This window comes from Condylura cristata, unplaced genomic scaffold (assembly GCF_000260355.1).
Source record: "Condylura cristata isolate star-nosed mole 26May11 unplaced genomic scaffold, ConCri1.0 scaffold00015, whole genome shotgun sequence".
In the NCBI taxonomy this organism is placed as follows: Eukaryota; Metazoa; Chordata; class Mammalia; order Eulipotyphla; family Talpidae; genus Condylura; species Condylura cristata.
The window spans coordinates 18030249-18040985 of NW_004567116.1; the positions used below are offsets into that span (position 1 = coordinate 18030249).

A 10737-nucleotide genomic window follows, 5' to 3' on the forward strand; every position below is an offset into this window, starting at 1 on the left:
CCGCCGCCGCCGCCGCCCCACTCCTTCATCAAGCAGGAGCCGAGTTGGGGCGGCGCGGAGCCGCACGAGGAGCAGTGCTTGAGCGCCTTCACCGTGCATTTCTCGGGCCAGTTCACCGGCACTGCGGGAGCTTGTCGCTACGGACCCTTCGGCCCTCCACCGCCCAGCCAGGCGTCCTCCGGCCAGGCCAGGATGTTCCCCAACGCGCCCTACCTGCCCAGTTGCCTCGAGAGTCAGCCAGCCATTCGAAACCAAGGTAAGAAGCCGGGGAGCGCCCCCTCCACGCGGGGCGCCCGTCCCCGCGCGCGGCTCGCTCTCCTTCCCGAACCCCAGAGCTCGTCCGCCGTCTCTCCAAGATTTGTGAGGGTGACAGAAGCGGCAGCCGGGGAGAGGCGGTGCAGGAGCAGGAGTACACGCCGGCACCCGCACTTGACATCCTCCAGAGCCAAGAGCCTGAGTGTTCGCAGGAGCCGGGAGGTCATCTGGGGTCTCCAGGACCCCGGGAGATTCGGGGACTGCGAGCCCCGGTAAGGCTGGGAGCGGAAACCGGTGCCGTGTCTGTCTCTGCATTGGGAAGCGTTTTTTTTTCCTCCCTCCCTGTTCAAAGCCTCCCCCCACCTCAACCCCTAACAAACTGCCACCAGGCGTGAAACTTTTTCAGGCATTTAGACTGAATTCGGAATTAGGCCAGTGCTGGATGAGCAGCCCACGCCGCCTCCGCCGCGCCCAAGTGCCCCAAGGCTGCGCCAGACCTTAACTGGGTGTTGGGACACAGGCACACAGTGAGCATCCCGAAGCACTGGCTTCAGGTGATAACCGCAGTTAAATAGTGACTTCTCAGCAACCATGCCAATGGCCAACATATGGTTCCCGAGTTTTGTAGTATAACCTCGATGTCTTCTGGATTCCACTTCGGGCCGCCGCCATGCGTGGAAAAGAACCGGTTTATCGGATTCCCAGCTGTGTGGGACCACGTCCTAGAGGTGGAATGAGGCCTGGGCAACCGCCTTTTTGGCAACGCACCTTGGGCGCGTTAAGCAGGGGTTTGAGCTGGAGAACGAATTTTGCAGGCCCCGGGGGATTAGAACGGGGACAAGTTTGTCATTTTCAGTCAGTGCACATCGAGGAACACAACCGGTAATCTTCTGTGCGACTCCGGCGCGCGCACACTTATTTTTCAGGGACCAGCGGGGGAACCAAGCAAGTCGCACTTTTGTCCTTGGGCTTTTAAATTTACTCTAACTGAACCTGTTGAGAACCGGACCAATTCGGTTTGATCGATAGTTTAGGACACGCTTACCAACACAGTGGCTTTTCCTACAACAAAATTCAAGCGTCTAGGGACTGGGGTGCCCCTCCAGTGCGTGGGATGGGAGAACTAGAGTGTGTAGTGTTTGCAGGGGTTGTGGGGGGCTCCCGAGAGGCGAAAGAAAGGGCGTGTTATTCCCGCTATCTCCTGTTGGGCCTAAACGTTTATCTCCAGGCCTTTTCCTACTGTAGCCCAGCCTGGGGCACCTGATCCATCAGGACCTCAGGCGAAACCGAAACCACCATCTCTCCTCGTCTGGGAACCCGTGATCCACGTCCCACGCAGGAATCTCAAACCTACCCACTAAGTTCCCTTTGCTTTAGGTCTTCATAAATGAAATTCGCATTTTTCACTGAAGGGTGTTGGGACACCTTAGGGTGTTGTAGCTCTCTGGCTGTGCCATCTCTGATTACACACAGGCCTGCATGTGATCTTTGGCAAATCTCTGGTTCTCAGTTTCCCCATCTGTAGGAGGAGGCTGAAATGGGCAATCTGGAGGTTGGACCTGGGGAACAGTTCTATGCCAGAGAAACAGAAGCCCTCTTCCCCTGGTCTTGGATTCTAACTCCAGAAGGCTCAATCTATCTAACCCCATAGTCTGGATGTGAGGTCCTGTATGGAGGTCTCTGGGGAGATCAGAAAGCATTTTGATCTCAGCTCCTGGTCACAAAATACTACTAAGTCATTACTATTTATTTGAGTCCCTCTGGGATATTTGGAAGCTGGACCCTATTACTGTCAGGCATTCCACAGAGCAGGTGTGATGCCTGTCATCAAGTCAGCTGGGCAAGTGAGGACACTGGGATTTGTAGTCAGTGGACATTGCATTAAGGAAAATTCTGAATTCCTTTTGAGTAGAGAGGCCAAAGAAAAATAAAGCTTGTAGATTAGAACCAGGGCTAGCAGGTGAACCTGTTGCCTTTGGCAGCAGAGATGCAAGTCATAGCCTGTAAGCTGGTTCCCGGCTACTGCTTTTCTCACAATGAAAATAAATAAATGGGTTGAACCCAACTCTCAAGAGTCTTTGGCAGCTGGGAGCTGGGCTGGGATAGCAGAAGCTGCTGCTGCCTTAGCCTTAGCCCTTAATATTCCAAATGTATTCTCTTGATTCCAGGGGTCCTGTGGCTCCCCCAGACTTGGAGGAAGCAGAGTCAGCTCTTTCCCAAAAGTATGGGGATATTTAGGCCAAAGTCCAGTGGCGAAGAATCAAGACTGTCTGGATTCCTTTCCCCAGGCAGGGCACCCTAGCCATGGGGAGCAGAGTTGCTGGCATCCTCCTTCCTTCCCCAAGGCGGCACACCTCATTCACCCCTTTTCCCCCCATATCTCAAATATTATACGTGGTACTCTTAAGCTGCACCCTTTCCATGTTACTTCAAAACATTCATTTTTTTGGCCACTTCCTCTGTGCCAGGCTCTCTTAAAACAATTATTGCACCTGAACCTTTGCAAGGAGCTCACAGTGTGACAGCAGAGAAGGGACTCGAAAGTTTAAGAGATTAGGTATGCATGAGTCTCCTCCGTTTTTGACAGAGTTGGAGTTAAAGCCCAGGTCATTCTATATTCTTTCTACCTCCTTTTCCAGGCATCTTCCTCACTGTCGAGATAGATTTCCTCTACCAGACTGGAGATGAGCTCTCTCAACCTGCTGAGATCTGGAGACTGGAGGCTTTGTCAGAGCATAAGTGGGTTGAGGACTCGGTAGCCCCAGACTAAATATTGGGTTTAGTGCTTATCTATCCCTTGATGCCCCCAGCCCTGCTCTGGCCGGCACAGGAAGAGATCACCGGGCCACTCTGAGGTCATGAGGTGGGGGCAGCTAGGTGCAAGATCAGTGCCCTTGGGTGGCACTGAACAGGGAATTTTCTTGGGGGTCCTGGGGAAGCTTCAGGATCATCAATTTCAGCCTCCCGACTACGTTCCTGCCCCAAGCTGCTGTCCACCCCACCCACCCATTAGCTCCCTGGGGACTTGCTGGGGCCATGCGGTTCCCGTACTTGGATTCTTCGGGCAGGCGGGAGCCGCAGAGCGTGTCTCGAGCGGTCAAGGTTGTACTCCCCTCCCCGGCTGAGACTAACCGTGGGAAAGGCTCTACCTTGGCAGCTAGCGCCTCTCCCACTTCGGCTACACAAGGAGTCTTTGAATGCGCTGCCCCTTTCTGCCCGCAGCTGGTCCTCCCCCGCCCACTACCCCAGCGCTTTCTGCGGGGCCCAGAGGACGGCCCCAGGACCACGCGTTCTAATCTGCCCCGCCGTCCGATAAGCTTCTAATTAAAAGAGCCCTCCCTCCTTTCTGTAGACGCTTTCACCGCTGCCCCTCCCTGGGGATCAGGGTCTGAGGGAGGGGGCTGGAGGCTGGCTTTGGTCTGCTGAGGACTGCAGGTCCTGTTTGGGAGGGGCCTTGGAAGCCTCGCGGGCGAGGAGCGGCAGAGGGTCAAGGCCTCTGCTCCCCAAAAACCCGGGCACGCGGGAGCGGCAGCTGGAAATCCGTAGCCGTCGGCGCTCACCCACAGATTGGAAGCCTGCTTTTGAGGACAGCACGGTGGCACGGGCCCCGGTTCGGCTCAGGAATGGAGAAGGGTTCGTTTGTCTAGAGACAATTTGTGGCTCTTATTCTTAACTTTTTTTTAAAAGACTTTTCAATATTCCGCTTTCCTTTTGCAAAATTGAGTGCTCGAGGCCAAATTTCCTTTAAACTAATCGGGAGGCCTCAAACAGGGTCCTCTGCTCCCAAAAGGAAGTGTCTGAAGCCTCAGAGTGCTCACCCACTCCTGACAGCTAACCAGGCTGGACATTATGTTTGCTCACTTAACAAACAAGAAGAGGGGCGCCTCTGAGGTTGTGCAAATTCTAAGAGCTGGTTGCTTAAGTTGTTAACCTACCGCACAATAGGTGCATGAGTCTTTACCTGCTTGGCATAATCTAGTAATGGAGACATGACCCTCCCACTCCCAGAAAGCAGTGGAAGCTAGGTGTTCATGCCTATCTGGGAGAGTATTTTAAATATTGGGTTCAGTGGCCTCATTTATCTACCCAACTAAGTCTTGCTGGACACTTGTTGCAGTGCCTTGACACCTGTGGCAAGAATGGGGCAAGGGGCACCATGACTTACTTCACACCTCAGAATTGAGTGGGGTTTAGAGACCCAGAGCAGTGTGTGGATGGATCCAGGGTGGCTGGGGGGTTCTGATGGGTGGAGCGAGGAGGGGGGACTAGGATGGGCTGGATGGCCCAGGACCAGTCTCAGGACAGTCTGGGCATATACCATTAACTGTCAGGCCAAGTCTGCTAAAGCCAGTGCATAGAACAAAGGTGCCCCCCTCCCAAACTTTGGGGTTCAGGGTCCCAGGACCAATCCTTATCTTAGTTGCAGGACTTTTTTTTTTTTTTTTTGTCTAAGGGCTGTAACAGATTTCCAAAAGTTGGTGGGAGTAGGCATTTAAAGCATTTTTATAATTATAGACAACGTTCTCAACCAAGACACCATTTTTTCACCTTTGGAGATTAAGGGAAAAACACGGGTAGTACTGTCCTAGGTTTCTCGGGGGAGAACTCAAGTACAATCAAGAAGAGAGTAGGATGTAGTGTCAGACACATTCTAAAAGAAACAGGATTCCGACCTGTGACCTGAGGAAGTCTTCCCCTAGCAAATGGTGGTCACAATTGGATGTGCTGGGTGCGAGGAGGGTCGGAGAAGCAGAGGACGAGAGCGTCGGGTTGAGGCACGGGGGTGGGGGCCACCGGAAACGGCCGCCTCTTTCCCGCTCTCACCCGCTTTCCCCAGGGGTTTGGGTGTCGTGCTTTTGGGTCTCGCAGCCTCAGATAACATTACTCGGTCATTACTCTCCCCATTTAAAGCCCAAACCGTATAACTGACTCTGTGTAATTAATGAAAGTTGATGCACTGGTCCTTGATTTACGGCTCAGAGTCAGCGCGGGGTCAGCCGAGCAGATTCATTTTGTTCGCCCGTGCTGCCCCTGCGCGAGAGCACGGTGTTTGTTTTTTTGTGGGGAAGAAAAACTTTCTTCGACAAGCGGTGTTTTTTGTTTTTTTTGTTTTTTTTTTTAATATACCTTACTTGCTGGAGGTTTTGTGCAGAGCGGCGGGGCTCTGTGGAAGACGAGAGTAATAAGTAAATTGGTGTGGTGAGGGTTTATGTGGGAAAACGCAGATGGGTCCGATAATCCCCCGCAGGAGACCCAAATAAGGGGGTTGGGGCCCTTCTCCACCCTGGTTGCGATTCAGACCCACCGCCCGGGGCTCCTTGCTGACCAAGTGCTCTTTTCTGTTCGCCCTCAGCGTACAGCACGGTCACCTTCGACGGGACGCCCAGCTACGGCCACACGCCTTCGCACCACGCAGCGCAGTTCCCCAACCACTCTTTCAAGCACGAGGACCCCATGGGCCAGCAGGGCTCACTGGGTAAGCTGGCGGGAAGGGTGTGAATTCCTCTCCCAAACTTACTCCACCTTCCCGTGGAATTTCGGGTGCATAATAAACTGAGGGAGGACATCTGAAAAAATTTAGAAATAATTCACCCATTCTCACTTTGAAAGACAGGACTGTTTCCTCCTCCTCCCCCACCCCCACTTTAGGGGTTTCTCAACTCAACCTCATCTACAGCAGACAGCAGTCCGAGTGCCTGCTAACGGAGTGTAATGAGGAGTTTAGCTCCGAAGGATCTGGATACCTTTCCTGTACATGCCCGTGTCCCCTCTCCCAACCAGACCCACCTGCTCCCAGTTCAAGCCCGGAACTCAGCTCGGGCGCTCTGTTCCCTTCTCCCAGACCACAACCGAGTCCCGGAGCCCCTTGGGCACCGCTCACTCTTCTCTGCGCTCCCCGCAGGCGAACAGCAGTACTCAGTGCCGCCCCCGGTCTACGGCTGCCACACCCCCACCGACAGCTGCACGGGCAGCCAAGCTCTGCTGCTGAGGACGCCCTACAGCAGGTAGGAAGGCTCCCAGGACTGCGGCTGCCTCCGCGGGACCCCGAGGGCGCAGGAACGCCCCACGCGGGGTAGCCCCGATCGCCGGCGCGGGGTCCTGGCGGCAAAGGACGCCGTAACCCTACTGGGCTACTAGAACAAATTAAATACGGTATCTCTGGCTCTGATTTGGAGAAAGAACCCCCACCTCCACCCCCGCCCCACCTCCTGGCATTATTATTTTGAATATAAAAGAAAGCGACTACTGTCTGGAGCTGGAAAAGAAAGCCCGGCACTTTGTGAAGTTTTTTGTTTGTTTGTTTTAAGGACTCCGCCGGAAGGACTTTACTATCTGGAGACTAAAGATTAGATGCCAAGTCCACTCACTGTGTTCTTCTCACTCCTCAGAACCCTCCTATCCCTCTGGCCACCCAAGCCGGGCTTCTCCCAAACAACGTCGAGGGCGCACACTCGGGCCACCCTCTGCTATCCACCCCTACTTTTGACAGTTTCCGACGGCAGTAGCGCTTTGTGGGCGTCGTTCCCTGGGCCCAGCCACTCTGGGGCGGGACCGTCATCGGTCGCAGCGGTGTCCCGTGGGAGTGTGTTGCAGCTCACCCTCTCGCTAGGTCCTTTTTTCCTGTTCCCGGGGCTGGGGGGGGGGGGGGGGCGGAAGAATAGCATCTTTTCCTAACAAGCTTTTTTTCCTGTCCCTTGTGCCTTCTCCGGGATCACGCTCCACCCTCCACCTTCTCTCCCCCAAATTTATTCTTCAACTTTGGGTGAACTTGGCCGACATCCCGCGTCTCCGATAGGGTTGCTTAGTAACTGGTGCACTCACCGGCCAGCGCCGGGCTGGAAGGTAGGGGGGGAGGAGGGAGGGAAGTGGTGGATCTCGGCCTTTGAGGCCCAGGATTGGGTGTGCATTACCTCATAGCCCCCAACCCCCGGTGCTGCGGGGATCCTGATACCGCCAGCCCCCAAACTCATCTCCATCCTCCCTCCCCTCAGCTCGTGGACCCGGGGCTGACGTCAAGGGAAGGAGGTAGTGAGGTAATGAAGGAAGGAAAAGCACCGGCCCTGGGAGATTGGGTGGGGGAATGGACGCGCCTGGGGGAACCTTCAGTTCCACCGGTGGAGGAGGGGAAGGGATCTTCACTCTTGAGTACGCTGAGGCTCATCCCTTTGTCCCAGCAGCGTTATTCGAGTCGGGACTCGTCTGATTTTCCCGTCCGGAGTACTTACCAGGGAAGGTTCGGGGTCACTCCCCTTCTACTTAACAGAGGTGCCCAGCGGACACTGTGGAAATTTAATTATCAGACAATCTGGCATGTCCGTCGGGTTTGATTTGTGTTTGTTTCTGAGACTAAGAGCAAACGTGCACGCACGTTGCACAGATAGTGGTAGAATGTTCTCCTTATCTCCACCTTCGGCCAGAATTCAGTCTCATGTTTTGTTCCAAACCCATCATCCCACCGCCCCTCTTTTTTGATCAGGCCTTTGAAAACTGAAAATAACATCTGGTATGAACCCCCTCTCCTGGCACAAACGGTGGCAACTGGTTCATTGGCACCTTCAGGGAGAGCTGTTCTGCCTGTAGCAGGCTCGTTGCTGTTTTTCTAGTAGTTTTTGGGGGTTTGGAGGACTGGTTCTATCCCATGGGATGGCCTTGGCCTACTCTTCCCTCCTTGGCTCCTGGGGCTCACCCCAGATGGAAAGGAAGACCTTGACCACAGTGTTTAAATGGACCTGGAGACCCCCCTTGGAGGATGGGTGTTGAGGACTTCAGCAGTGACACACAGCTATACACATTGATACACAGCTAGCTACACTCGTTTCTCGCTCTTAGCTGAACCCACCATGTGGGACACCAGAAAGGAGAGATCAGAGTGACTGAGCAGCCTAGAAAAAAGAGGTAATAACAATTCTACTGGTAATAACAATTCTCAGTCCCTCTGGTGGGTTATGACTTAACGGCTGAATTTGGCTTCTCTGGAAGCAGGAAAAATATCACTTGGAGTATAATTTAGATAACAATTTTATATTTTCTAATCCAGCTCTTAAGGGGCCACTGTATATAGCAGTTTTGTCAGGTTCCTCCTTCAGATCTCTTTTCTTAATGCCTCTTTTCTTTCTGTGTAATTTGAACGTTTTTGGTTCTTGATATAAGAAAGTAAAAAATACTATTTTATCTTGTAACAGAAAATTTTCTCAGCTGTAACATCCCTTAAAACAAAGTAAAAGTTTGTTTCTTTGAAGTTTAGACTTTTTGAGTTTTGACATTACATCCACCCTAAATTCACATTTCTAATCACTTTCCAAAGGCACCCTGAAATGATGAATGGACAGGTGCCGGGATATTTCAAAAAATTGGGTCTGAACATCGGCATTACTGATTATGTCATTTCCTCTTTCCTAATCCTAAAAAAGTTTGAATGGGTATTTAAATGCTTTTGTGAATGCAGTGCTTTTAAAAAAAAAAGCACATAGGAAATAGGGCCAACTTCTAATTGCTTAGTGGCTTAACTTTTGAATTTTAGCTATTCAGTAATACTGCTACTGGCTGCTGGCTCTATTCCCTTTTCTGTCTAAAATCTAAACGTCTTGGGAAAGGTTGGCTTGTATTTTGTTTGTCCTGTTGCATATGAACCCCCTGAATCAGCCTGCCCAACTTCTTTCCCTCAGCCCTCCAAATCTTGGATCTTTGCAGACTTATATCTACTGTCCCTTCCCAAAGGTAGTGTTTGGTACATATATGGACATTGAGTAAGCAGTGCATGATGTGAGTTTGCATTGAGGAAATTCTCAAGATTCTCTCCTTACAATGAGAATTGCATGTCTCCTCTTTCTCAGGTAACAAATCTGCGGAGTAGCAGCTGTGCACATTTGTGTGTAGATGTGGACAGTAGAGAATGGAAAATATCCCCAGTCATCTTCGGGGAAGTGATGGGAGATGGTTTCTCCTACCATTCTTGTCCCCCACATATTGTGGGGGGAGTAGGGTTAGGTACAGGTCTCAATAGATGTTAGGCAGTACAAGACCCTGTGATCATGGCTGGGTGAAAGCTTGAATTGCTATAATATTGTAGTAAGACTTACTGCATGAAGATTATGCACTGCTGGGCCCTGTGCATTTAATCCTTCTGACTGCTTTATGAGGTGGGTACTCTACACTCCACTCTACTGAAGAAGAAATAGATACAGAGACTCAGAGTGGCTTGCTCAAGTCACACGGTGAGACTCAGAACTAGGATTTCATCACCAGTCTGACTTCAAAGCACATTTGTATTCTGGGTTATTTAGTGTCCTTTATCTGGAATATTATCCTTATGTAGCTCGTGTCAACACTTTGGTTCAAAAGTAATAAATAAGAGCAAGTGCAGATATAGACTTACTATATACCAGGTGTAGTAATTCTAAGTGCTTAGGAATATTGACCTTATTTCATTACACATAGAGATTCTGTGAGGTAGGCGATAGGTGATAGAGCCTCCACTTGGCAGAGGTAGAACTGATGCCTTGAGAAGTGAAATTGCCCAGTGTGATACATAAAGGATAAAACTGGTGTACAGATTCAGGTCGAGGCTCCAAAGTCCGTCTTGCTCCTACCCACTGTGCCCTGTCGCCTCTCCTGATGAGTAAGCACCATTCTCTTTGCTACGGTCGCATCTATCCTCGGGCTTGATAGAGAAAGGTCTTTATTTCCCAGGGTTATAAAAGAAATACTATAATCATCCGTTTTTACTCACAGCTATCAAATGAAAGCCCTTAGTGGATGGGAGGCAGCATTTCTCCTGGTAGTGTTAGCACCGACTTGAGCTTCCTCGAGGCTGCGTTCTAGCTGGCAGCGGATGTTCTGTATTTAGGCTCCTTTAGCTTTGCCTTTACCACTGGCCTTGAACTGTCAGGATGAACTTCTACCTGGATACCTAGGACAGAGACTTGGTCTGTGTCTGCTCCAAGGGAAGGTTCCAGAGAGTGCTGCCTCCCATGCTCTCCTTCATGGAGACAGTTGTGAGATCTGCCCTCACTAAGCAGTTTCTCCTCTGACTTCCTGTTTGCAGTGAGCTGGGCCTTTTCTGCTCACTGCTCTTGAATGATCTTTGATGAGCCCCTCTGCCTGCTCTGCTTGCTAATAACTCCATGGAGTCACTGCACCCACTGCAGGGGTTGATTCTCAGAGCTATTTTGAAACAGAGTTCTATGCTTTGTGTTTGAAAAATATCCCCATGCAGGCCAATTCCCAGCCCCGCCCCCCACCCCCAGATAATGTGGTGCTTTTAGTAAATTTGTACATCCTCCTTTAGGAACTGTGCTGCCAGTTTAAAGAGGATCATTTCCTTTTGCCAGTTAGCAGGAATGACTACTCCAATTTAAGAATATTTTTTTAAAGATTTATTTATTTATTCATACAGAATTGGGGTACAGGCCAGAGGTGCAGGGGCAGGGAGAGGCTTCACCAGAGACAGAGTGGGGAGCAGAACAGGCAGATCGATGAAGT

At 51.3% G+C, this 10737-nt stretch overlaps 1 protein-coding gene across 1 annotated transcript in view; it reads left to right on the plus strand.

Annotated features, from left to right (window-relative positions):
• The window catches only part of WT1 (Wilms tumor 1), a gene marked incomplete at its 5' end in the record, with an annotated part of 43393 nt that continues 32656 nt past the window's right edge, over nt 1–10737 (plus strand). Inside the window, 3 exons of the mRNA XM_004683580.1 lie at nt 1–256; nt 5609–5731; nt 6158–6260. Of these exons, the coding sequence (XP_004683637.1) occupies nt 1–256; nt 5609–5731; nt 6158–6260 (482 nt within the window). The remainder of the gene's footprint in view (nt 257–5608; nt 5732–6157; nt 6261–10737) is intronic.